Here is a 27,486-nt window from a genome sequence, read left to right as displayed (position 1 = left end):
CCAATTCTCAAATCACAGTAAATTAGACTTTTTACATGTCTCACTGATAATGACTTGGGGAAGAAAAAAAAGGCGAAGAAGTGTCACGTGTCACGGGAATGGGGTACTTCACAAATCATGCCAAATAATATGAACGTTTCACGCATCTCGGGAAATAAAAAGTGGCTTTCACGTGAAACGAAAATTCCCAATGGGACCCTCTTCGACGACTGGCGCAGAAAACATATTGAGATGGAGAGTTGGGTTGCGGCCTGCTACAAGAAGGACGTGCACACGTCATACAGACTGAATGTTTATGTCAAATGAGATGCCGATACAGGTGCAGCAGGGGGTGGTTTCAAAGTCAGCGGCACGCGATTGGTTCCTGCGTCCACTTCGGCTCTTTTGATTGGGTGCGTCGTCTACTGCCTACCACCAATCAAAAGCAGGCAGTCAACATCACCTTCAGATGTTCCATAAGATAGCTATCCGAGTGCCTTGAGAAGCATATCTCTGTGAGGTTCGACTGGAATCGGCTGCAACGTTTTATTCAAAGTGCTTTCAGTTGGAAAGGAGTTTCGGTGAGGTTTATTTATCAGCGTCAGTTTACCATACACTCTTTGTAGCGTTTACCCTTATTGTTATTGCTTCAGCGACAAACTAGGTATAGTACTACCCAGGGCAACAAATTGATTTTTCACAAGATATTCACAGTTATGTTTTTGCATAAATAGACGGTCATTTCATTCTGTGCATTTTTCAAGATTTCCCTATAATATCTGTCACACTGGTAGAGGGTAGAATATAGTACGAGGGGAATGTACATGTATATTATCAGTTTCCTTTCATTTGTATAGACTAGCTAGTCGGTTCATGTAGATAGGCACATTCTGCCCATTGTTCTTAACGCGTTTGATTATTTATTTCTTCTAGGTTATTTTATGTAGTTATATGTTCTTTTTATGACATTGTAGGGAACATGTCCCCGGCATATGCTGGTTTGATTGCCGCGCTTTGTCTGGCAACCTTTGCGATAGACGGCTCTCAAGCATTGTGTTGCCACTCAACTAAAGGCTTTTGCCTCAACTGCAAAAGGGTAATATTTGACTCTTGTATTTCATTTTCATTCAAGTGTTGTTTCATAACGATATAGACGCACAATCAGTATTGAAATTTTCTAAAACTTTGCACATGTTTTGATGCATGATAAGTAAACATTTTGCTACAGGTTCTACATTGTGTAAAACATATCACTCGCCTACGCCAAATGCTAGTTAAGGATACTTATTAGGTTTATTCGTCCATGGGTTTTTTTTTTCGTACATCCAATTATTCAGTAATGATTTTTGCTGATTAAAAAAAACTGAAAAATATAGAATATTAGCGTTTATATTTCTCATTACTAAGCATAAGTATAGACTTTTTGGAGTGTTTATCGTGAATTTAACACCTTTCTTTTTTGAATTGAGAAAGCAATCGGTATGGGACGTAACTCCGTCCCTAAATAAGATATTATGCAAAAGATTGACATAGGTGACAACTAGTGTATGGGTTTTAATCCCTTGTCATCATTTTAGTTTAAATGTTTTTAAGAGTTGTGAGCCCGTAGTTACAGATTTTCATTTAACAAATGCATTGTTTTGTTTAGCGATAGCATAAGGCTTTTAAGAAAATTCACTGGCATAGATTTGATGTACTACCTACTGTTATTAAATGGACGTTGGAACGGTGTTTGTGGGTGCTTAGGAAAAAGAAAGATTTCAGAAACCGATTTTGCCATTTGTAACCCAAAATTGGAACAATGACGCCATCAGTATGATGTCGTTTGTGTAAATGCTATGGAATTAAATCGGTGAGCACTGAATATCTATAATATCCGAGAATTTGTATGTAAGACAGTAAATAAAAAGTTTCTGGCTAACCCTGACAGTACTCTTAACCCGGACAAGTAATATATTGTACATTTATTTTCTCACTGGCCATTATTTTTACTTGGGTCCGGCGGGTTTTTAGGCCCTGGTGTTCAGAAGGACTTGTAGACTTGTGTTTTAAACACAAAACAGTTCAAGGAAACATGTTTTAAAATGTCCATTCCCTATACTTCAGTGGCAAGATTCGTGTGGAAAAGGGGGTTGTAACCCATATGGCTGCTACTGTGTTGGTGGGTGTTATGATAGCTGCAACCCAAAAATCGTTATGGGGTAAGTTATACCGATTTCTAACTACTGCGTATTTTGTTACGTACACTCCTGCCGCCAAATGATCTTATTCATACGTTTGTTTTGTGGGAAAGACATATCGAAAAGGTTTTCACAATTTTTATTAAAATTCCGATAAAGCAGTCATTTTTGGAGGGAAAGAAGATGTCACTTTTATACCTTCATCGGAATCTCCTGGACTCCTGGGGTTTTGGTATTTTCTTCTCCATTATTAAAACATACAGTCGTAAAATAGCTTTCCTGTTTCAAATGCAGTGTGGATTACGTGTTTCTTTTGTAATTTCCTTTTTTTAACCTCACCGCAGCTGATGGTATACCGTTTTAGTTCTTATGATAAACCCAGCTTTTAAACTATTGTAACCAATCGACAAGGTTAAAATTATCGTCACTGTGCGATCAGTATCAGAGAGAAATTCTTGCGATATTTTATTAACCCCTTTCCAAATTTATTGAATTTATCCTTCCAGGATCTTTAGTTGGAGGTGCATTTGCTACGCAGGTCGAAGGGATGTCAGTGCCCCCAACGCCAATGCCGAACCGCACCCAGCCAATGTTTTTAAGACAATTGATACGGACAGGTGAGAGAGTTATTATCATGTGAATTATTTGAAGTTTTGTAGAAGTCACTTTCTAGTACACGTGCGTGCTTGGTTTGTTTTCAATGAGCTGACAATACTGTGAATAGTTTTAATAGAACCATGTACCGGTAATATATATTATCTAATATACCTCATCTAATGGTACAATTCTGTAGCTTTAGGCCGAAGTGGAGCAAAGTGATCAAGTTGAAAGATATAAATGTAGAGATTTCTCATTTACACCATCAATGTTCCTTATGAAGGGGATTACTGATAATATAAATATAATTAATATGTCATTATATATGTACATTTTGGTTGTAGCTGTCCGTAACATAAGTAAATAGTGATAAGAGTTTAGTTATTTTACTTGCCGCAGTAAGATGAACTCTTAAGAGATTTATCCTTATCATGGTTATGTGTATATTTTACAAATAAATCTGACCATAAGTTTGTTATTATTATTTATTCATTCATTCATTTATTTATTTATTTATTTATTTATTTATTTATTTTGTGAAAGTGGTGCGTTTCACATATTAAAATCCTTTTAGTGACGGCTACATTTCTATGGACGAGCATAAGAGGGCCTTAAGGGACACCGGTGTTGATCTCGAGGCAACATTTCATGCCATGGACGTGGAAAAGGATGGCAAGATTGCTCCCGGCGAGTTTGACTCCGATCTGAAATAGAGCATGTTACTGGTAGATGCAAGACGAACCAGTCTCGTAGCAAGAACAGCTTTATTCAGTTGTATTTGATTTTTTAGATTTTTTCTTTTCTTTTGTTTTCAATTCTGCCAAAAATGATGCATTCTTGTGCAATTAAAAGTGCTTTCCGGAACAAAACCTTAATGAATTTGTTTTTCGTATTCTTTCAATAATCCACATTCCACAATTAAGGAAAAAGTGTTCAAATTTTCGGGAAACTAGAACGTTTGCTAAGTGCAGGTCTAACCCTCATCGCTTGACTTTAGTGTAAATCTTATAATGGATATATACGTCATTTTTGTAGTTAAGTGTATGATTCAAAACGAAATGTGCGCGATTCAGTATAAGTTTTTACAAATTAGTACGTTATTTACGTTTTTTTATTGACTGAACTTAAAAGCCCATGTGACGGATAAGCATGGCTTCTCAAACTTTGATGTCCCATAAAACTTTTGTTTTGTGCAGTACACACGTGTAAATTATGCTACATTAAAATGATGCCAAAGTGAAATAAAACATCACCATCTCTTTTATCTTTCAATTATTCAAACAATATAATTAACAACATATAATCTTTGGGTATTCAACCAGCTGGGCGCACAGCTTTTAAACCTAAACCGCCGACTTCATTTTGTGTATGGTTTAAAACTAATTTTCTCTGCTGTTAGACATAATTTATCAGGCATTGTTGGGCATTAATCTTGTTATTAAGTATCACAACGGCCATGACCCTAGTGAGTGATATAGAATGTATTAATGTTCTAACGCATAACTGGAATGCTGAATGCAGTTAAGGATACGTTTGAACCGAGCGTGTATTCCCAGTAACGGACATTAAGCAGCTTCTACTTGTTTCGTTTACGACTCCAATAAAGTCGATGTGGCACTGGATAAACAGAATTAATCACTCGTTCAGCCATGATAGAGCTTTGAAACTGCACCTTCAAAAATTTTGATAGTTAATTGACCTACTTATCCGACTTACCCCTGTATTTATCTTCCCTGTTAATACACAATATTGTTTTTATTTAATTTTCATTTTTTTGAAATGCTTGCGCTTTTTTTTCTCAGCACACTTTTATATAAAGAAATAGAATATTAATGATAAAAATTACAGTTCATAATATTGTCGTCTTTATTTATATTCCTTGAATTTTACCGAGAAAAGAACCAACGCCAGTCTCATGATGGTCACGTGACCGGTCAATCAGGTGTCAATGCATTAAATATAATATTTTATTTCAAAGTCAAGGTCTTTCCTTCTCCGTATTAGGCCTTGCATTTCTCGTAAGACCCATTTTTCTTCAGATTCTTTCTCATTTTTCGTAAATGCTGCTTTAAGGTTGCTAGATCAGAAACGACGATTGTTCCGATGATGACGCAAATTATCACTATCCCGAAGGTTCCTATTACTCCAGCAAATGGCGCCTCCAAGCGGATGTTCCCATGACTACGTGATGACGCAGGAAGACGAAGACTGGTGTCTGAATTGAATAGTTAATGAAGTTTGTCAATGATAATATCTTCCCCAGGAAGCACGAAAAAGAGGCTCAAAACGTATACATTAAATATTAATTGACTTCGAATAAACTTGCAAAACTAAGACAAATATTTATATCATGAAGTGGAAAAGTTTGCTCTATACTTAGCTATCTGTTATATAGCATTTCAACTACTCTAAAACCAATCAACTGATGCCAAATGCCAGGCAACAATTATTTAACATTAGTTAAAAGTGAGCAGTTGCAAGGAAGAAAGATCTACATTGTTTGTCGCTAAGGAAAAATCCACATATCCTCACATACTGGAACAGCCAATAAAGTCTGGGATCCATCTTTTCTTGGAAACACAACGGACGCGTCGACTTACGCCACCATCGGGAAACACGGAGCCGTTTAGGCAGGAATACCTCACCCAATTGTTGTACTGAATAAGTTCTGATCTGCTGACATGAGTAATATCGGTAACACCGCTTGGAATTGTACAAACAATCACTGAAATATGAAACACATGTGCATCTGCATACGTACATTGGTATCTAATCTAATATTAAATATTAATTTTAACCAAACCATTGAAATCTGATCATCAAAGCAAATATCAAGGTTGCGCTTTTAAGACAATTTTCGCTCTATGTTCCAGTAACAGGTGTAAAAATCAAACCAAATCAAGAAAACCGTGAAAAAGAATAATAACGCTAGAGCTAGCACATATAGGCCTATCTGTTTGAGGAGCGAAAACTGCTCACCGATAAATGCTAAATTCTCAAATACTTTATTTACGAAAATACACTAATACACACTACGTTCCCAATACATCTACATGTAAACAAGCCTATACCTTTTGCAATGACAATAAAAAATCAGGTAATCAAAATCGAAATCGTACAATAGGCTATAAGGTGCCATATTGTACGATCAACATCTAAATCATTCACTAAAATTGAAAAAAAAAAGAAGCAATTTAATGCATTGATAATGATTATTTTCAAGGAAAAGTGAAAATCAAGCTTAATCATTCCCTAAACCTAAATGAAATAACAACAGAAGATGACATGAATGTATTAAGAAACACCATCTACCGGTAGGCTAAAAGAGGTTCGTAGCCAGCAATTTCTGAAGGGGTTCTTTTTCTAAAAATGTGGACCTTTTACCATAAAACCTTCGTGTACTTTGATAAAATTTTACCCAGAGGGGTCCTTTTCCGACAAAAGGGGGTACTTTCGGACCCCCGCCCGAACCCCCCTGTCTACGGGGCTGTCCTACGGACCATCGCAGATAGCCCAAAAGTATACTCACGTTCACATTGGATGGAATTTGAGAAATTCCAAGTCCCGTTTACCATACACAAAATGCTGTGGGGCGTGTTTGGATTCACAAACGTGTATCCCTCATCACAGGAATACACTATCAACGGCCCCACGGCAGTGCTGGTACGACGGTATTGCCCGTTCTGAACCAGGGGAACGCTAGGGCACTGGGGAGGAGGCTGGCTAGACGTAGTAATTGTCTCTCTGTCGTCGATGGCATTTGCGGGCGGGTCATTTCTTACCCCTGGCGTTTGGATATTTGTAGTCGATGTCTCGCCGTAGCCGAAAACGTCCATCCATGGCGCAGTCACTGTAGACAAGTGAGATGAGTCGCCGCCGTTTAAGATGATGGCCAAGTTAGGAACCGGGCCACCATCAATAGCAGAATTAATGACAGACAAGGAGGAAATGTCACTGGTGGTTAAAAATGACACTGAGTCAGATTTGTGGGGTTCATCGGTAGGCCTACTTGTAAAGTCATTTGACATCGAGGCTGAGACACTGGCGACATCTGATGGATCTCTCTTTGTCAGAGACTCTAAAATCGAAGTGTGGACAAAACCACCTGTTGGTGATTTTGAAAAGTAACTGGGTCCGATGCTAGCGGAGACACTCAGTACCGTTAACGATGCACTGTAAGTGTCAGTGGCAAAGTCTTTTCTGAACTGCATTGTCTCCTGAGTATTGGAAGCAAAACTAGATGGCGCTGTTGAGGTCCTGGTGGGCAAATTAAACTCTGGGGTAAGAGTTGCCAATGGTGTTGGGATAAATTCCAAACTCTCCCCAGTATTAGTAAGAGGCACTCCTGACGCTGAAAAAAACCTGGACGAAGTCGTGAAACTGCCGGTCGTACCAAACCCAGATTCGTTGCTGTCATAAGAAATGCTAGATGACGTCAACGCAGAAGGTGACACGTACCCGTAGCTGGCAGTCGTAGCAGTAGCAAGATCGGATGAGCTGTTGTCTTCATTTCGTGTTTGTACTGTTGGATAACGAATCAAATCAATTTTTGTGAAATCCAATTCAATTTTAAAGCTTCGTCATTTAATAGCAGTCATTTTGAATATTAGCTTTGGACACAATGCGAAACTGGCGAAATTCACTGGGACTCCTGTCCTAAAAGTGTTTTACTGATAAAATAAAGCTCTAAAATAGTATATTCACAGTGTAATTTTTAAGTACAAACGGACACTACTACCCCGTTTGTGTAAAAGACATCACTGAGAATAAAAATGGAGTCATTCGACTCTCTAGTCAGAGTCCAGCACCCCTTGACCCTCATGGAGTTAATTTGACTCCTATATAAGGGTCAAATTACCCCACTACCAGAGTCTTTAGACTTTCTTATCAGAGTCAATCACCCCCTGGCTCTCATGGAGTCAATCTGACTCTAAAATCAGAGTCAGACGGCGTGAAGAGAACAGTTTTCATCATCCTTTGTCAGTATAAACATTACTTTATTGGCCATAGTTGGATTTATGCACGAACAAGTGGTTTTCTGTGTGCTTTTGCATACAGAACTCGTGCACTTATTACTGCCCCAGGCTTTCAGTTGCCCACACCCTTTATGTGATATGTTGGTAAACAGGTCAGCAGGTTTTGCTTCCAGGTTGTAGGTTTGACCCGCCAATGCATGTCACTGGGGAGGTATGCTCGCTCATTGATATATATATATATATATATATATATATATATATATATATATATATATATATATGCCATATTGTTTATTACCAGATTTGCTGTTCTATCATCGCCTTATGCGACCGGATGGCCTTGTGGTGAGAGTGTCCGCCGCCGGAGCGGTAGGACATGGGTTAAAACCTTACCGGGGACAGACCGGTCTTTAATAAATGGTACCTGCTATCTCCCCGCTTGGCACCATTTTTTCATAATGAGCCAAGGAGTCAAAAATTCCTTAATATGGGGTCATGATGACTCTTTTGTAGAGATAAATCAAGGATGAAGGGATGTGTGAATGGAGTCAATTGTGACCCTTCTCTGGGGTCTGGGATGGCGGTACTCCATCGGAGTCAACTTGACTCCAATTGGGAGTTATTTTAGGCACCACTGCTGGACTCCAAGTTTGGAGTCACTTGGACTCCGATTTTATTCTCAGTGATGTCTTTGGCTTCTCAAAAGTACATTTTCACTGTATGTGAATCGGAATCTATAGTCTAAAACTCAATGGACAGATGACCAATAAATACCTGTACAAGGAAAATTAAAAGAACCAACATCCCGTTTACTGTTGCTTCATTTCTATTAAGCTACGTAAAACATTTAAAAGAAGTCTGTACCTATAGTAAACGTTGCCGAAAAGCCGTCTCCGTGGTTCGCCGATTCATAGTCATTTGAAAAAAAGAAGACCAACAGAGAGGAAGCATTCACAACAGCTGGTGTATTGTGCTGGCATATTCGAGTTAGGTTTCGTATTTCCCCCGATGCGTCCCATATCTTAAAGATCAAAGGCAAAAAAGTATACCAAATATAATTATAAAAGGCAACATTTTGGGTAGGGCCTACAAGATATGCACAGCAACCTACTCTGCATTTGTAGAGTTATATTATTTGATAAGAAAATAGAGAACTATATTTTGTACCATAATGAAATAAATTTTGAATTTGGTTAAACTTGAATGCTTTTAATTGTTTATCACGCAGAAAACATGGATCCCGGATAGCCTACGGTGTACATACCAGTAAAATGGAATCGGGGTCACGTGATCAAGAGGCCACGCGCCATAACGGCGTCCTGTCACTGAGGTCGATATTTCTCAGACCTGGACCAAAATGAGTGAAATATCGAAATGTTAAAAAAGAATTAAATCTTTTGGTTACCTCTACGTAGTCCGGACAAGGATGAAAGTAGCCATAGTCCAAATTTACGCGTGTAAATTCAAGAACTACGGTTTCGTCTGCTCTGGTGGTTGATATTTCGTACACACAATTGCTGTTCTTAGGGTAGGGCGATGGATGACCAGGAGACGAAATATGACCAGACACGTCCACATATTTACCTCCGCAGTCTGCATTGAAAAATATGAAATTTTGACAGGTGTGACAGGAACGGTGGTTTGGGAATGGAAGTCCGCGGTCCCATATGATAAGTACAGGTTATGGTTTGCCGGAGGATTGGGGCTGGTATATATGGAACGAATAGCACCTGTAGAAACTAACAGATAACAGACTATGGTTCCTAGCGGACTACCATTCCTGTCACACTGCCATATCGACCACAGTATTTTTATCACATGAAGCAAACTATTCGCGCGTCATACTGTACGGTAGGCCTGCATGTAGCGTGCGTGCGTGTGTGTGTGTGTGTGTGTGTGTGTGTGTGTGTGTGTTAATTGACACATGTACCGTTAATAAATAAAACAGAACTGTGTACACGAATTGGGACTGTCGACACACTTTACCCGTTTTAGACGCTTTTGCATTGCTTTCTTTGCTTCAAAATTTATTGCTACACTGCAATACAAGCTACTCACCATTAGTCGTTGTAATGTCTGCGGAGAATCCATCCCTCCGTACGGCTCTGTCCGAATGAAATAGCAACCGAATGCCAGTGTTACTCATCATAGTCAGCGCTGCTTTGAAGCCGCAGAAGTAGCCCATGAACTTGTCATACGTGTAGTCATAAAACTGCAACATAAGAAGTATATGACGTGTAAAATGACTAAAAGGTGTAAAAAGAAAAAACCCAACACAACATCGTATGGTAGACACTACGCTGATGCAAATGTCATGTAGTCCTGATAGAAGGGTTGAAAGGAAAAATGAAACGGATAATGAAGACCCTTTCCTCCCCCCCCCCATTAATTTTTTCAAAAACCTATGTGGACTACTGACAGTTCTGTGCCTCAGCCATCACAGCCTACGGTCTTAATTTAAATGGGTACCCCGTGCGTTAAATATAACAAATTTTATCGTGTGCAAAAGTTATTTTGAAATAATGTGGAATATTCATTTAATGATATTAAATTACCCGCCCCAATATTCGTATCGCTTAGAATGAATAAAATGAACCTAAATAAAAATATGAGTCACAACCTTTAGATAATCATATAAACAATCGTCATCTGCTTCTAGCTCAAACGTGGAGAAGACCAGCCGTATGGCAGACCCATTGGACAGCGGCTTGAAGACGTACACACAGTCCACGTCTACCGGGTAGCGATTAGGGAAATCTGGAGAACTGATTTGTAGCGCCCCCTCGGGTACGATCTCATTACAGGTGTCTACAAAATAAAGGAATAAGCAACATAAATATATATTTGGAACTCTTCAAGCCAAACCACAGAGATAAGTTCAGACAATCAATTTATCGTTGATAATTTATTATATAATAGATATACGCATAATGAGAATTGAAAGTATTTTTTTGTGAGGATTGCAAGTATTGGCTATCATATACTTGGTGGAATGGCAAGTGCTGTGCGTGTCCGCTTGTGGGTACGATTGTACCATTTAGTCAATCCTTTCAACAACTCGATCATCTTTTTATTCGATCACAAATCTGGGTGTATATTCTATGGAAAGATGTAAACGTATCAGGGTTTATGGATACGAAGTTGCGGTATAGCCTACCATTAAGAATAATAAAGTCTGCCTCGAATCCGTAAGAAGCCCCCTGGGAGTTGGTTCTTAATACCACCTCGAACCCCCAGCCATGAGTTTGGAATATTTCATAGTATCCGCACATAGTGAACTTCCGCCATCCTGTTTTGACGGATGTCACCTAAGGGAATGGGAAAACGGACCGATTATGTCAGCTTAAAAAGCAAATGCCCGTCTCAAGTTAATATGTATATAACATGTCAGTTAAACGCTGCAGCTGGGCCAATGGTTTCAGGTGTTCTTTCAACAGGACTGAACGTATAAGTATGTACGATGCTATTTTGCTGATTATGAATAATTAGCCATTGCATGCCCACCTCTTGTATTCATATTCTTGAATACATAAGTTTATATATACTTAAATGAGATCTTACTTAAAAGCGCCATTTACATGTACAGTGTGTAAGTAATTAGGCCCTAGTCATTCAGTCAGCATGCGAAAATCATTTGATTAAACGTGTGGAAACCATAACAAAACCTATCTCTGACCCATAAGAACCCATCTCTGACCCATAAGAACGCACAACATGATTAACTGGGACCCATTCAAAACCCAGGATAAGGACACCTTGACCCATGTGAACCCCACGAAAAAGCCCACACGAGCCCCGTGTATGGAGAGCTTATGTTATGCCTATTTGAAAAAAAAAATACATTACATGTATACTTACACTCATGTAGTCGTAACAGAGGGTCCAAAAATAAGAGAACGTAAGCGACATCATGTAGATATCTGGAGGCGGAAGAATTCGGGCTGTGCATTTTATGTTGTTTGGGTAATATTGTGGGTAGTTCGGAGAAATAATGGTGCCGTTAGACGATATAAAGGTCGCGTTGCAAGCTACATGAAGAATGAAAAAGAAATTTACAAGGTTAGTGCTTTCTTAGACAAACTTTCCAAACAAAAACGTTTTTGTTGGAAATGTATACCTTAATAGTAAGTTCTTGACATGAACCGATATAAATATTTCTATAGATCTAAATTAATGAAGAAAGCGAAAGAAAGTGAAAGTCATAAGTTGATATTTTTGCATAGAACTAATTTTTTTCTAGAACAGGCTCGCGGGTCAAACCTCACCGTCTGAGGAGGCGCATGCCTCCTTCCTGTAGTGAGAGCAGCAGTTTGTTTGAAAGATGGCGCCACAGTTGTCAACGGCGTCATGGAAAATACACACCGCCATCTTATGGTGAAAATCGGCAGAAACACATCTAGAGTAGGTTAAACAGACTTTACATTAACAAAGTTAAAGGTATCGTCTCATAACCAAATACATATACACTTTGGAAGCAAAGCCACCAAAATACTTTCACACAGGTTTGCCCTACATACAAAAAGGTAGTTTTGTAGTTTCATTTCCAATCACAAAACGTAATTGCCCTACTGTACATGTATTAAATTCTCACTTCGATGGATATATACTAGTCAAAGTATGAGGCATCTTAATGATTGTGGTAAATAGACAAATAGATAGAAGTCAAGATAGATAGATGAATAATCAATTAATAAATGTTTTAACATAAAGTTAAATAAGCGCTTACGTGTGGTCTTGTCGGCATGCGTCCAGACAAAGGTATTCGGTATTAAGGTCGCCATCTTGTTTCATACCCCCTGGCGCCGCATATCCTGTATAGGTAGTGTATTGTGTTGCTAAAGACAATGATTGAAATGTTGATACTAAATAAAAACAACCTATTTAATGTGGGTGTCTGCCAGTTCTGTCAGTACACGTTCAAATTAAAACGAAATTCGCCAACTCATTTTTCTCCGTAAAAGATCGCAGAAACGGTTTAATCCGAACCTTTGACGTGCGTATTTTGATTAAAATAATAATTGAAAAATAAATAATAATAATAATAATAATAATAATAATAATAATAATAATAATAATAACACAACTTACAATAATGACAATTATGATTATGGTGAAACATCAAAATGAGAACGGATAAAAATATCGCATACACACATTTACGTACTGTATGTTAATATCCATTTTATTTTACAAATAGACAGACTTTTCCGGCTCGTTCTAAAATAAAATCTGTTAAATGTAAACATTGACTAAATCGACCAGACATTGACCGGCAAATACACCGCGGCGCGATCACAAAGGCGTGACGTTATGCATTTGTCGATAAATTGCCCGGAGGGGTGAGGCGTTTGCCTTAGCAGGTAATTAGGTCGATATCTCAAGGGTGCCAAGTTCGTGGATATCCGACAGTAAGAACGTAAGATGGTATCATGCCTCGTTGTACGAATATTCCAATTCTGTACACAGGAAAATGATCATTTGTATTTGTTCTATTTCTGTCTTAACCTTCAACGTTTCTTTGATACCGGGACAATCAGCTTTGCAAACATCACACAATGCAATGTATTTCAGATTTGAAATTGAATTTGGCAGTCAAGTTACTCAAATCAAGGGAGAATACCAACGGAAATGGGGAGGGGGTGGGTCTAATCCCCTAATCCCCAAATCCCCTAATCACCAAATTATTCCACACCTAAACCCGTTTAGGCCTACAGGATTGCAATCTACTGGTAGCCCTTCACAGGTTTTTTGAGTTGTAAGTTTTAAGTTTTTGAATCAGTCACGTGGTGGGAGTGGAGACAGCTAGGTCAATTTCATTCGTAATGGTAAAACCAAATTAAAAACTCGAAGTCAGGTTTATTGATCCTAATTTTATCAGCGGTCATTGGAAGGATATACATGTAGGGCTACATGTACATTGTACGTTAGTTAATGGGAAAAGCGTTGACATTTTGAGGAAAGCACATTCGTTTGCTATAAAAGGTTTAACACACATGGTATGTCTTTTTAACACCCGCTTAAAAGCATTTATCAAAAAGCAGTGACAGATAGCGTAGGGAACTTTACCAGTGGTACCGGCTACGATAACCTGGCTCACCGAAGACATCAGAAATACGATCAATGCCAAGGCCATAGCATCGCTCTCGGGTTGAAATTGGAACCCAATACGTGCGCGCTACGAAATTGAAATAAAAAATATTAATCATATAATGTTATACAACTGAAGGCAATGACTTCCGTTTTCGTTTCTATGGTTTTGGTGCTAAATATGGTCACGAGAAATCATTTATAATGCTTTGAAGATCCATCATAAATCACCATGTTGATCTCGTTCAAGAAATAAATTAATTAAATTGTAAGCGCGTCTATAAAGATAAACTATAATTGGTTTAAAGCCCCCGAGCTTTAGGCATGTGTGCCTTCTTCAGGGAATAAAAAACAAGGCTTTATATATTTATTTATTTATTTATTCATTAGTTCTTGAAGACGACACACCAGCCTAAAGCTCGGGCGCTTTCATTTATAGTTGATCTTAACAGTTGCGTTTTCAGTCTTATTTATTTATAATTCTAGTGATGCACACATACTTTGAAATGCACTAAAACACAAAAAATACGTTGAAGAATTTTAGATACATTTATAATAACTCAAGTACGACCCTACATAAAAAGCATGCAGTTTCAGTATGAAAAAATTAGTTATTAAATTAACAACTATAAACTAAATCCTGGATTTATTAACTGAGGATATATATAAGGCCTACACCAGATTCAAACAGAGACAGTGGAAAATTATTTATATTAAAAAATAATAAGATAAATTACAGTTACTTACCTTGTCGGAAGGTGAAAAATATGTAAGCGAAGCAGTGCTTTGCCAAAATGAGTCCAAATTAGCGAACACGCAGATTACTGTTTTTATTTTCAGGTTTCTATTCTTTGGAACCTTCCACCCCCATAAACGAGGCTAGAAACCAATACCTTTATATCCCCACAGTCACTCCGTGAGAAAGTAAAATTGATCCTAAGTAACACATTAAGAACAAAAACCTGTTTGCGTTAATATTTGATCCAACATTTGTTGACTTTTTTTAACAAATGTTTATTTTATTCCGCTTCCATGTAACGGAAGAAGCCCTTGGTTTGGCTTGCAAATTGTTCTCAAGGAAGTAAGTTTTTACGTTTAACAACGTGCATCCGGTCTCTAAGAAGTCACCTGATAACAAGGGTAGTCCAGATCTAAAACACATGTATCGATTTTAATAGAGCTGTTGTTTGATGAAACCTTTTTTTTATTCGCGATAGGTTAAATCTTATACATAGCAAACAAGAATAACTGGAATATGCAGCAGTCTATTTATATACATGTTTGGAGTAAAACAAAATGCACCGCATTTCAGACTATTTGTCAAAAAATGTCCTTTGCAAGTCAGTGAAATTGTACGTAGCATTACGTATAACTATTTTGATAAAATATGATCATCATTGATCACGTCGTAAAATTCCATCTTAAATATCATTATGATATATTTTCTTTAAATCTACACAAACGGCTGCACTGCTGTGGCCCTATAGGCCTATACATGTGTACGCATGTCACGCGGAGAAAAAAATAGTGCTTTTGCATCCGAGTAGTCAAAGTGGTGAGAACTTTCTATAAGATACCATATATACTCACCTGTTTTGTTTTCAGTAGGATATGTACAATAACCATATCAAGAAGTCAAGAAGATTGCTACAATTAACACCACGTACACACTGTATTTCATACCAAAAGTATACCCGTACTGAGTAGGTAATAAAACATATAAAACATATGGTATAATACAAGTATATACAACTCTCTCTCTCTCTCTCTCTTTATATATATATATATATATATATATATATATATATATATATATATATATATATATATATATGCTTGACGTTCGTTTACATTTAAAGCACAAACGTGTTATGCTTAAATGGATGCAACCTGAGAGGAAACTAGACAATTCTTGCTTAACAATGGAATTCACACATGTTAAAGACACATATGCAAAACTAAAAAGTGGCATTTGGTCTGCTGAGTTGCAAAGATTCGACTTCATCTGTAACTTAAACAATGCCCTTTCCCATCACTATGTCACCAATTACATGTACACGAACCAAATTTGCTCTCCTATAAAACAAAGATACTCTTTATAATACACAAAATACCCTATATAAGCTTAGTGCCTTGAATTGTTGTCAAATATTAACTCCATCTGTTTTCTATAATGCAGGCAACGAAAGTCAATGGCAACTTTTCTCTATTTAGTTTGTTTGCTTACTGTTTTTATTTCCATCATCATTTTTGCTTTTGCTTTTTTGTATAATGCATATTCTCGATTTAGTATTTGGATATGATCTTTTGACATTTAACTGTTAGTGAAAGCTAATATCACTGTCCGTGAAAGTATCCCTGTGGATCATTTAGACCCCGTCAGCGTTCCCTAAAAACGAAATTGCATGTACATACATGCTTTGCCAAATCCCTTCATTTAGTTGAACTTTTCTTGTTTGTATGATTTCCTATAAATGCTAGTCGGTCGTTTAAGTCTAAAGTTTCTTCTCATGTGTCTCAGATGCTGTTTTATTGTGGCAATATCAGTCGCAACGATAAAAGCAATAATGGTGCCAATTATTGCTAGCCCAAAGGTTCCTATGAATCCAGCCAGTGGCGCCTCCATGCGGGGGTTTCCAAGACGACGGGATGATTTAGGAAGACCTAAACTGGTGTCTGGAAAAAGGTAAAGACTCATTCAGGAAACATAATTAAATAAAAATAATAATAATAATTATTATTATTATTATTATAAATACAAAACTGAAATTTGTCAAAGAAACTAATCATTCTGTTAATTATATACTGTATATATATATATATATATATATATATATATATATATATATATAGCGCAATGCATGTTTTAGCATATAAAAAATAAGACCAGTGGCATCTAAAATAACAACCGTCTATGTACTGTATGCACTTTCACATATCTTTGTTTGTCTTCCACAACACGATAGGCATATAGTGTTTATTTAAGGCAGACCTTTTTAAAAGAACGTGGGATCGGTGTTGCCCCCCAAAAATATAAGATTAATTACGCACTGCTGCAGCCAATAAAGTCTGGGATCCACCTTGTCTTAGATACACAACGGACGCGTCGATTAACGTCACCATCGGGGAAAACGAAGCCGTTTAAGCAGGAATATGCTACCCATTTATTGTACAGAATAATTTCGGGTTTGCTGACAATAGTAATCTCGGTAACATCGCTTGGAATTGTACAAACTATCACTGAAATAAAAGACGAACGTGATAAGTGTGCTTCAGAAACATAATTTTCATAATAAAGTGTTTACTAACTGATGAATGAAACTTTTGGATAATATAGACATGCCCTTTCAATGTGGAAAATGGTCACAATAGTTCACAATAGTAGAAAGAATTCAACTTTATCTGCTTTGTTCACAACCGTTTAAAAACTATTATCTGTACAATATTATGGAGTTTATGTTTCTAATTGTGATTGAAAATCTAGAACAAGACTTGCTTGTACATGTAAATCGTAGTTTTGTCAATGGTTTTAGATATAGTATACCTGGGTGGTTAACAGAAAGTGTTGAAATTTCCAAGGAAAATAAAATGTTGCTATGCAAAGGTCCAGCGACCATTATATAGCTTCAAAATCCGCCCAAGCCGTACTTACGTTCACACTGGACGTTGGAGGTGCTCCACGTCCCGTTGTTCAGGCACTCAATGCCACTGGAAGTTGACGTACTGACCAGCTCATAGCCCTCATCACAGGTGTATTCTACCACAGTCCCAATGGCAGTGCTGTTAGTGTTGTGAGACGCATGGGGTATCTCCGGTACACGTGGACATTCTGAAGGAACGCTGGTCGTATAAGTGTTTGGAATCGTTGTATTGCCCTCACCAATTGTCGGTGCGGTAGTGGTACTGTTTTCTGTTGACAGGTGGGTGAAATTATTCGATGTTTCAGTGTGGCTGAAAACGCCAGTCGCTGCCGTTGCTGCAGTAGACATTGTAGACAAGATGTCACTCTCTAAGACACTAGGAAGTGTGTGAATCGAGCTGTGGTCAACAGATAAAGCAACAGAAACGTCAGTCGCTGCCTTTGTTGCAGTGGATACTGTAGACAAGATCTCGCTGTCTAAGAAGCTAGGATGTGTTTGAATTGAGCTGTGGTCAACAGATAAAGCAACAGGAACGCCAGTCGCTGCCGTTGTTGCAGTGGACATTCTAGACAAGATGTCGCTGTCTAAGAAGCTAGGATGTGTTTGAATTGAGCTGTGGTCAACAGATAAAGCAACAGAAACGCCAGTCGCTGCCGTTGTTGCAGTGGACATTCTAGACAAGATGTCGCTGTCTAAGAAGCTAGGATGTGTTTGAATCGAGCTTTGGTCAACAGATAAAGCAACTGAAACGTCAGTCGCTGCCGTTGTTGCAGTGGATACTGTAGACAAGATCTCGCTGTCTAAGAAGCTAGGATGTGTTTGAATTGAGCTGTGGTCAACAGATAAAGCAACAGGAACGCCAGTCGCTGCCGATGTTGCAGTGGATATTGGAGACAACATGTCACTGTCTAAGAAGCTAGGAAGTATTTGAATCGAGCTGTGGTCAACAGATAAAGCAACAGAAACGTCAGTCGCTGCTGTCGTTGCAGTGGATGCTGTTGTCAAGATGTCGTTCTCCAAGACGCTAGGAAGCGTTTGAATTGAGCTGTGGCCGACAGATGAATCAACATTGGTTACGGTGGTGATGACAAATACACCTAACGACTGGAATGTGCTAGTTGCGACTGAAGATACAGCATGGCTCAGAACTCTCGTCGACATCGAGGGCGATGCCATGGATGGACCGTTGGTAGAGCCGCTGTTGGATGAGACGCGAGACTGTGCAATTGCTTGCGAGTAGCTAGTTGTAGCAATATCTGGGATTGATAACACAGCATTAGTGCGAAAGCTTGGTATTTCCAGAAAAATCGAATCTGACACGGAGTCGAACGTTTCGATGACCATTGGTTGTGAAGTGCTCATACGAGAATCAGCGCTGGTCACAGCTGGCATATATAGGCTCGATTCAACTTGGAATGTGGTCTCTGTCCAGCTAGGCGATACCATAGATGAATCGAGGATTTTCGTAGGGGTAGCCGAGGCGCTAATTTGTGTACCGTCATTTTGGGCGCCGATGTATGTGCTGCCAGTGTACTGAACCGAAGTTTCGACGTTTTGGATAAATGGAACACTGGTGCTGTAGGTCTCTGGGATGGCAGTGGTGTCGCCACAAGGTATAGTGTTGGGTGAACTCTCCGTTGAATATATGCTTTCGTCATTGATAACAAAAGCGGTATGCAAACTTGCCTCGGAAAAGCCAGTGTTCGAAATAATTGCGCTGGAACTTTCATCCCTATCACGGAGGCGTGCGCTGTTGGCGTGAACAATGTTGGCGTCAAGGACATTTTGTGTTTTTTGCACTGTTGGACAGAAAACAAAGCAAGCACACGCATATATTTAAATACATGTGGGAATACGCATGTTTTTACAGTAAAACTTAATCGCATTTAACAACAGGTAAAACGATTTACTGTCCAAGCACTTTAAAGGAGCACACGGTTAAGCATTACAAAACTGCCTCCTTATATAGCTCTGTGTTATGGGCGTATTTATCGCGTTAAACACGGGTTCTACCGTCGGGAGCCGTTCAATTAGGAATCACATGTATCGAAAATTATATTTCTATCTTTAATTACAATTAAAACCTAATGAAAAAATGAAGTTTTATTTGTGTATTCATATTATCATTTGCAAGTACGTACTTATACGGTGCCAAGATACAGCTATTTAACACACCTAATGCCTGCACATACGAAAGTATACACATACACCAATAGTACGACACACACATGCATGCTTACGTACCCATGGAAAATGTGGCCGAAAACCCATTTCTCTCAGCCAGCTTATTATGATCGGCGTAGAATAAGATCCACAAAGAGGAAGCATTCACAACACTAGGAATCCTGTTTTTACACGCTTCTGCTAGTAGAGTGCCGACTTGAGATTGTTCTCTCACCTTGATTGTCAATGGAAAAGGACTATAAAAAGCTTCGGTGAAATAGGTATTCTGTTCTATCGAATGTGGTTGAATAGTGGTTGATAAGTTAAAGGGATAATAACTCTTCGTATGAGATCTATATTTCACATTAAAAACAACTCATAGAAATATAACATATTCTGTTTTACCACAAAAACGGCAGTTACAGTTATTATTCTGATATCTGAGCTTGTCATTAGACCACGTGACCTCCACAGATGGCTATACTCTGTAATAATCTCTTAAGAGATTAAAACATAAAACCAAACTTTTTAGAAAAAAACCAGGGACTAACTTTGAATGTAGAAATGGATTCGTTAACCATTGGTAAGTATGGGAAGATTGTCGTTTACTCTAGGAAAATTCATTTTTTGGCCAAAACAAACAGTTATTATCCCTTTAATCGTTGCTAGAGGTACCCACCTTTCAGAGTTCACGAATCAGTCATGTGGCCAAGGTGTTTTGCCAAAGGGTCGAAACGTCTTGTATCATAAGGGAATCGATAATTGATTAAAAACAATTTACTTCATGATATAACACATTCGCAATCACGGAAGAGAATCCAAAATTAGAAACAAAAGTTCCGGTAAAGTAATTAATATAGATAATTGAAGGTACACCCCTTTCGGATGACAGAAATAGGAAACCCGGTGACGACTCCAAAATTGTAGAAATTCCTTGGGCCTCATTTAAGTCATTTCGCTCTTTTGATCTCTTCCACTAAAAACAGTCACTACACCCTTGGAAAATTTTAGTTGAGGCCAATCCCAGGTCTGAGCATTATGTAACCTTCCTACCCGGAGAACATATTCGTGTTCAGGGCCACTATGAAAAGTAATATAGTCCCTGCATTTAGTTTTATCATACTTCCTATTAATCACGTACGTTACAGTTAGTTCCTTTATTATTCCTATAAATTAACACATTTAGTTAAAGTTATTGGGCACGCAGGACTTAGAACGATTCTCTATAAAAAGAGGGCTTCTCAGTTAGTGAGAGAGAGACTCCGGGAGATCGTCGTGACAGTCCCTGCCTGCGTGCCAGTTTGTAGTCGGTGAATAAAGATTTACATGAGCTACAATTCAAGTCGTTCTGTGTTGCTACTCACTCAGAAATAAGTTACAAGGACATGATATCCAAATTATATTTGCTGTAAAAATGGCGTTAATGTCTACTCCATTTAGTATATAGTAGCAGGGCTAATGAATGAAATAGATGACAAACACAATGTAGGCAGATTGATTTGATTGAACAGTTAAGGTCGCTTTTATTTATACCAAAATCCCTAAAGATAACTAATTGGTCATGGAATCAAAACGATAATCCGAAATGATTGACAAGAATACATAAGAGCCCTGAAGTGTAGTGACTAAAATTTTATGGTAAGCAGATGCACATAAAGGTATTTTGTGGGGTCGCAAAAGGCCAAAATGCAAAACATAACTTATTTATGAATACCAAATATATAGTTTGACAGCTAAACAATTGAAAAACAATACCTTAGTGTCGGGTGATATGTCAAAATTGAACATAAAAAACTGTCAAATAACGCAATAATAAAATATAACATAAGAAAATAAACAGAGGCTTTGATAAAGAAACCTTGTTTAGAATTGTTCGTACAACATCAAAGAATGCAGAATAATACAAATTCTATCAAAACATGTACTATTTTTACCTGAACGTAATCTTGGCAGGGTGAATTTCTGTTATAATCCAAATCTACATGTGTAAATTCAAGCACCACTGTTTGATCTGTTCTGGTAGTTGATATTTCAAACACACAAAAACAGTTGGCTTCGTAGGCTGACGGGTAGCCGGGAGATGAAATGTTTCCAGACAGGTCAATGTATGTACCGCCGCAATCTGAAAAGAAAAAAATGAAGGTTGTTGACTGAAGTTCATATGTAGTTGGCGATTGTCGGTTTTAGATGAGAGAGATGCTTTAGCACAAAAGGTATATACATTGAGCGTTAGACGCTTATGCAGCAACAAAATGACATATTTCAGCTTTGGCAAGAGAGTATAGGAAACTGATGAATTTTAATTGAGCTTTAAACACGGCGGGGAAAGTCTGTTAATGGACCACGTAAGTTCACGAAGAAATACTAGAAATAAAGATCGTATTTGGACACGTGTCTGCAGCAAATCGTAATGTACTGCCTTGGTGTAGGCCAAGTGGGGTTTTAAGGTCCTATGGGTCACTCATAACAGGTTGACCATGACAGGGGGAAGTAAAGATATCGAGAAAAACAGAAGAAAAGCATAGCTGATGCAGCCCTATGACAAGGTGTGTGTGTCTAAGAATCGGTTTTAGAAATTTGCCCTTAACTATTGTCATCCGAATAAGTCAACTCCAATAAAACGACCATTGGTACATGTATAAAACATAACCTTTCCATTTATTCCCTAATTAAAACAGACTCAATGTTTCATTCTACTAATTCAACCTGGAGCAAAGTAGACTAAAAATTGAACTTAAAGTTGGAACCTACTTAAAGTGAAAACAACTGTTCTAAGATAAAGGACTAACCGCTGTTGGCCTCAATGGTGGCATGAAATCCTCGCTTCGTTACCGAATTATCCGAAATGAACAATAAACGAATCCCTGTGTTGGTCAGCATTGTCAGACCAGTCCTAAAACCGCATAGACCAACCATGCTCTTGTCATAAGTGTAGTCAAACCACTGAAATAAAAATGAATTGTAATGAGTTGTTCTGGCACCAGGCCCGTCGAGCATATATATATAGCTAGCCGTGTGACCAGCCCATCGGGTCACTGACACTCATTTCTCAGTAGCGGTAACGGCGGTTCGTCGATGTATTTAACTACTTCGCAAGTTTTGTGTTAGGTTGTTCATTTTCCATAACGAAATGATTTTTAGTATTTGCTTGATTTTTACTATGCTCAGATATAAAAAATTTACACTCATTATTTGTATCAAAATTGAATCGCAGACTTTATTTACCTGTGATCATTCACAAATAATAAATCTTAAAAGTTGATCCAGATATCATTGCTCACCTTCAACATATCATATATGCAACCACTGACAGATTCAATATCAAAGGTTGAAAACCGGAGTCTGATTGAGGACCCGTTAGTCAGAGGCTTGATGACGTACACACAGTTCACGCTAACTGGGTAATTACTTGGATAATTTGGAGAAGCGACTTGAAGCACCCCCTCCGGCACTACCTCGTCACAGTCGGCTGCAATACAAAACTATGTTTCTTTTCGCGAACCATGTTTATTTGTCTGTCAGTCAGTCAGTCTGTCCATCAATCTCTCTCTCTCTCTCTCTCTCTCTCTCTCTCTCTCTCTCTCTCTCTCTCTATATATATATATATATATGTTGCAGGCCAGATTGAAATCCAGGCTGGTGTAAAATCGACCATAGTCAAATTTTATTTTCAAATGCTATGTTTGTTTTCGCAAATTCTTCCTGAAATGTAACAACTAGATTATATAGGATACACGCCATCTTTTGTACTCATGGCCACTATAATGAAGTGGGCACCTGAAAGACAACATCATAAGAAGTGAATGGAAAAAAGCAGGACTCTCGCCTGGGTATGAGGTTAAAAACATATATATGTCATAAACAATTAAATAGTCAGGATTACATTTGTCACCTGATTTAAATCTTCCTAAGTCAAATTGGAATTTTGATCCTGAATAAGCCCAATTAAAATCTGAAAATAAAATTTGACTATGGTCGATTTTACACCAGCCTGGATTTCAATCTGGCCTGCAACATATATATATATATATATATATATATATATATATATATATATATATATATAATACCCCAAATAAAATGTCAGCATCAAACTTGTACGTGTGAGATAATACACTGTCACCCGAGCGATATATGCCATAACATCTCGGGGGTCAGCGAGAAGTGTTCATGGCATATATCGCGAGAGGGTGACAGTGTATTATTTGACATACATACCGAGAAAAAAATATAGTCATATCATCCTTAAACACCCCTTAAACCGAATAAAGTGACCATATATCACGCTCTAGAGATGTTATTTGAAATAACCTCGTCCACGTGCGCTGGTCACCTCCCGCCAAATTCTTATGTAATGTCTGACCAATTTGGTCAATTTTTGCTAAATACTTGTCGTGGACGTTCAACTGGCGTGAAAAGTATTTAATCAATCGTCGACACTGACCATTTTTATTTTTTAAATTGAATTAATTGAATGACCGAGCACGTCTCAGCTGAGCCACACCTAGCTGGGACTGCTGCAGAAAAAAGGTCCCAAGGCAAAACCTCTACTTTTAAGTGACATTTCTGATAACAAGGAGCGTCGGACCGGAATATAGTCAAACTGATTTTTCACAAGTGCAAAGGAGAAAGAAATTTACTTTTTGGTGATATTTCTGTCAACGAGGCAGTTTCGGAATATAATCAAAATCAGACGGATGTTTATTACAAGTTCACGGGAGTAATAATTCTAGTTTTTATTGTTATTTCTGACGACGAGGTGGTTACGGAATATAGTCATAATCAAACAGATGTTTATTTCAAGTCCACAAGAGTAATAATTCTACGTTTTGGTGACATTTTTTACTTCGAGGCGGTTTAGGAATATACATGTGCTGGTTTTCAGAGCATTCATGTGCTACATGTAATTACAAGTTCAAAGGGGGTATATATTTGATTTTTACCGATATATCTGATAAAGAGGAAGAATGAACAGCTTAAAAACAAAAGGTAAATAACACAACCCTCGTTAAAATGTTATAGATTTACAAATAATTTGTATGCACATGTGGCTTAAATGTAAACTAATTCCCGTTTTCAAACCATACCCATATGATATGACTTAGTGTAATAAAATTATAAATAATAATTGTTAAACGTGAAAGGTTTATGCTAATTTTTTAAGAGCGTGAGATATTTTAAATTTGTCTACTGGTAGGTATATAACGCAGGTAACGTCACCATTCTCTTAATGCCAAATAATAATTGTTAAATGTGAAAAGTTTATGCTAATTTTTTTAAGAGTGTGAGAGATTTTAAATTTGTCTACTGGTAGGTATATAACGCAAGCAACGTCACTATTCTCACTATTCTCCTCGATCTTCACTGAAGCTTGGCTAAATGGACAGGCTTCAGTGATCATCATATCGCCACGGTCACATAACACAGGCCCGTAGTCAGCAATTTCAGAAGGGGGGTTCGTTTTTTGAAAAATTGGACCTTTTACCATAAAATTCTCAAGTACATAGCTCACATTTGACCCAGAGTGGACCTTTTCCCAGCAAAAAGGGTGGTTCTTTCGAACCCCCCGAACCCCCTGGCTACGGGCCTGTAACATCCCTAGGTATGTATCGTTAAGTACGCACACATTATGCAAAACATACCATTCAAAGTGTTAAATGTGACTGAGAATCCAGTAGAAGAGCTGCTTGAGTCGGTTTCGAAAATCACCTCATAACCAAGTGCATGGATATCGTTGATATTGTAGACTCCACATAGACGTAAATACCTAAACCCGGTCAGTGTGTTGACCTGAGATGGAGAGATAAGAAAACTGAGTCCAAGCTAGGCCTCAAATTCTGTTATATATTTTTCTTTCTTTCTTTTTCTCCGCCAGTCGGCTATGCTGAAATATCTTGAAATACACCTATACTTAGTAATGCATGACATTTGATAAGGATGAAACGTAGTGAAATCGGTTTCCATTTAATAATAATAACAACAACAACAACTCTGTTATATACATAAAATGTATTGAATGCATACATATAAAAATAATTTTTGAAATTAAGGAAAATTCAACCTATTAAAATGAAAATTAAAATGGACATAAAAAAGCTTTTAAAAACTGGTCCAAGATTACTGAAACCAAACCCACACGTCACTGTTTGTACTCACAGTGACGTAGTCATTACAGTAGGTCCTAAACTGTGTGAACTTGAGGGACATCAAGTAGATGCCAGGCGCCGGAAGTACCCGATACGTACACAAGATGTCGCTGGGATAGAAGGATGGGTATTGAGGGGAAGTGAGCGTGCCGCTGGACGAGATATATGTTGCGTTGCATGCTACAATTCAATGGAATCACATTTTGTTATAATAATATAATATAATATAATATAATATAATATAATATAATATAATATAATATAATATAATATAATATGATGGTTTTAAGTTACAAGTCAACATCGATCAGGAATATCTCGTTTTTTTTTTTAATTAAATCTAATTAAAATTATTGCGTTCAAAACTGGTAAATGGTAAAAGTAATACTGTCAGTATGAAGAGAAATAAGTCAGCAGTTCGCGTACTGTGGCTGTAGACGGTTCAGTTCCAGTAACATGCACAGTCAATACTCACCGTCTGATGTCGAACAAGGTTCTTTCCTATAGTGTGTGCAGCAGTCCGTTTGATAAATGTCGGCACAGCTGGCGTTGGCAACGTGAAAGCCACACGCTGCCGTCTGGTGATTGAAGTCGGCGGCAATGCACCTGTAGGGGATGACCAGAAAAGGGTAAAATTTGAGTTTATACATTTGGCGTGTTATCCGCAATAAACGAGAAAAGCTGATCATGAGGTTTGAATTTTTCTCCTCTTATGTTTTTTAACTTAAAATGATCTCACCACCCAGGGGAGCATAAATACCAAAAGCAAACAGCGGTAGGTATATATATGTTGCGTTGGTCTAGAAGCCAGCGACACACTACTCATGATGACAAGATCCCGTCTAAAAGTACGAATATATTTTGTTCGGATTTTTTTCTTTTTTTTGGCAAGTACTTACGAGTCACTTTGGCTGCAGGCAAACAGGCACAAGTATTCCGTGTTCAGACTGGTGTTTTGACTGATAGCTCCTGGTGCAGCAGAGCCGACGTATGTGGTGAAATCGGATACTGAAAAAAAAAAAAAACTGACGTTGTCGATGGTGAAGTTGGGAGGAAGAGGGGGGGGGTGAAGGGGGCAAATGAGGATAAGCGTCTCTTGGCTGTTGAGATTACATCTTCTTCTCCCACTCCTCCCTTCATTAATAAATTACTACAAGCGATTTTCTATCTGCGCATTCGTAAACTAAATACTATTACGCTCTGTCAGAGTTCAGCTGAGGGAAGACGTCAGTTATATGCAAAAAAAAAAATGGATAGAAGAAGCCTGAGAAATATCTGTGAATATATATATATATATATATAAAAAGAAATCCATTTGTTGTCCCGATAGAGGACAACATACATGCATAATTCATGTAGTTAAACTTCCATTGTCTACAGTTTTAAAGTTGCCGGTTGAGAGGCGTCTTGAATAGCCTGTGAAAAATGAAACCTATATTTTTGAGTTTGTGATCAGAAAAAAAAATTAGTGAGTGAGATTCAAAGAAGCATGCCGAATCAATAAGGCTCACTCACATAATTGATACTTGAGTAGGCGATGTTTTCTTTATTTGGTAAATCATCATCATTTCTTTAATATTTAACTTGCTTCTTGTATAAACAAAATATCGAACCGTCAAACAACTGTATTTACCCAGCACTGAACAACAACTAGGGTATAGCTTACCTGAGCGGTGGATCAATCCAAGATGGAAAATAAGAAAAATAATCTCTTGCC

General features: G+C 37.9%; 4 protein-coding genes and 1 long non-coding RNA gene across 5 annotated transcripts; 1 reads left to right on the top strand and 4 right to left on the bottom strand.

The window, feature by feature from the left end:
- The first annotated feature begins 88 nt into the window (after window positions 1–88).
- LOC147759598 (uncharacterized) lies at window positions 89–3,625 on the top strand. Its single transcript, XM_086997882.1, has 5 exons — window positions 89–560; window positions 954–1,075; window positions 2,086–2,180; window positions 2,666–2,776; window positions 3,331–3,625. Exons 2-5 carry the CDS (start codon window positions 959–961, stop codon window positions 3,467–3,469), a joined length of 462 nt encoding a protein of 153 aa, XP_086854008.1. The 5' UTR covers window positions 89–560; window positions 954–958; the 3' UTR covers window positions 3,470–3,625.
- Window positions 3,626–4,522: 897 nt separating this feature from the next.
- On the bottom strand, window positions 4,523–8,724 carry LOC147759597 (uncharacterized). Its single transcript, XM_086997720.1, has 4 exons — window positions 8,597–8,724; window positions 6,286–7,278; window positions 5,293–5,481; window positions 4,523–4,971 (listed from the first exon to the last, which is right to left on the bottom strand). The coding sequence occupies exons 2-4, from the start codon at window positions 6,965–6,967 to the stop codon at window positions 4,757–4,759; spliced, it is 1,086 nt and encodes a 361-aa protein (XP_086853846.1). The 5' UTR covers window positions 6,968–7,278; window positions 8,597–8,724; the 3' UTR covers window positions 4,523–4,756.
- Window positions 8,725–9,617: 893 nt separating this feature from the next.
- LOC147759596 (CUB domain-containing protein 2-like) lies at window positions 9,618–12,100 on the bottom strand. The gene is made up of 4 exons (XM_086997534.1): window positions 11,993–12,100; window positions 10,890–11,040; window positions 10,353–10,540; window positions 9,618–9,944 (listed from the first exon to the last, which is right to left on the bottom strand). The coding sequence occupies exons 1-4, from the start codon at window positions 12,098–12,100 to the stop codon at window positions 9,783–9,785; spliced, it is 609 nt and encodes a 202-aa protein (XP_086853660.1). The 3' UTR covers window positions 9,618–9,782.
- Window positions 12,101–15,640: 3,540 nt separating this feature from the next.
- On the bottom strand, window positions 15,641–24,932 carry LOC112041669 (uncharacterized). The gene is made up of 8 exons (XM_086997533.1): window positions 23,842–24,932; window positions 22,905–23,092; window positions 22,413–22,566; window positions 21,558–21,745; window positions 19,705–19,909; window positions 17,472–19,259; window positions 16,871–17,059; window positions 15,641–16,495 (listed from the first exon to the last, which is right to left on the bottom strand). The coding sequence occupies exons 2-8, from the start codon at window positions 22,911–22,913 to the stop codon at window positions 16,257–16,259; spliced, it is 2,772 nt and encodes a 923-aa protein (XP_086853659.1). The 5' UTR covers window positions 22,914–23,092; window positions 23,842–24,932; the 3' UTR covers window positions 15,641–16,256.
- Window positions 24,933–25,201: 269 nt separating this feature from the next.
- LOC147759595 (uncharacterized) lies at window positions 25,202–26,364 on the bottom strand. The gene is made up of 3 exons (XR_015331296.1): window positions 26,245–26,364; window positions 25,780–25,949; window positions 25,202–25,413 (listed from the first exon to the last, which is right to left on the bottom strand). It is a non-coding gene; the product is annotated as an uncharacterized LOC147759595 (long non-coding RNA).
- Between the last annotated feature and the right edge of the window lie 1,122 nt (window positions 26,365–27,486).

The sequence above is a fragment of the Lingula anatina genome, chromosome 10 (genome assembly GCF_051362555.1).
Source record: "Lingula anatina isolate TDL-2025a chromosome 10, LinAna3.0, whole genome shotgun sequence".
Classification (NCBI taxonomy): domain Eukaryota; kingdom Metazoa; phylum Brachiopoda; class Lingulata; order Lingulida; family Lingulidae; genus Lingula; species Lingula anatina.
This window is presented reverse-complemented; position numbering and strand designations above follow the sequence as displayed.

What these genes read in the sequence shown, in the direction of transcription:
- LOC147759597 (XM_086997720.1), bottom strand. Translation starts at nt 6,967, where the DNA reads ATGCAGTTCAGAAAAGACTTTGCCACTGACACTTACAGTGCATCGTTA. An exon ending in AAATTCCATCCAATGTGAAC is followed by an intron (nt 5,482 to 6,285) that starts GTGAGTATACTT and finishes TTCATATTTCAG; the next exon opens with TGATTGTTTGTACAATTCCA. An exon ending in AGACTTTATTGGCTGTTCCA is followed by an intron (nt 4,972 to 5,292) that starts GTATGTGAGGAT and finishes TATTCAATTCAG; the next exon opens with ACACCAGTCTTCGTCTTCCT.
- LOC112041669 (XM_086997533.1), bottom strand. An exon ending in TTCGGCCACATTTTCCATGG is followed by an intron (nt 19,260 to 19,704) that starts GTACGTAAGCAT and finishes TCTGTCCAACAG; the next exon opens with TGCAAAAAACACAAAATGTC. An exon ending in CTCCAACGTCCAGTGTGAAC is followed by an intron (nt 17,060 to 17,471) that starts GTAAGTACGGCT and finishes CTTTTATTTCAG; the next exon opens with TGATAGTTTGTACAATTCCA.
- LOC147759596 (XM_086997534.1), bottom strand. Translation starts at nt 12,100, where the DNA reads ATGGCGGTGTGTATTTTCCATGACGCCGTTGACAACTGTGGCGCCATC. An exon ending in GCGCCTCCTCAGACGGTGAG is followed by an intron (nt 11,041 to 11,992) that starts GTTTGACCCGCG and finishes CCATTCCCTTAG; the next exon opens with GTGACATCCGTCAAAACAGG. An exon ending in AGACTTTATTATTCTTAATG is followed by an intron (nt 10,541 to 10,889) that starts GTAGGCTATACC and finishes TTTATTTTGTAG; the next exon opens with ACACCTGTAATGAGATCGTA.
- LOC147759598 (XM_086997882.1), top strand. Translation starts at nt 959, where the DNA reads ATGTCCCCGGCATATGCTGGTTTGATTGCCGCGCTTTGTCTGGCAACC. An exon ending in TTTGCCTCAACTGCAAAAGG is followed by an intron (nt 1,076 to 2,085) that starts GTAATATTTGAC and finishes CCTATACTTCAG; the next exon opens with TGGCAAGATTCGTGTGGAAA. An exon ending in AACCCAAAAATCGTTATGGG is followed by an intron (nt 2,181 to 2,665) that starts GTAAGTTATACC and finishes TTATCCTTCCAG; the next exon opens with GATCTTTAGTTGGAGGTGCA.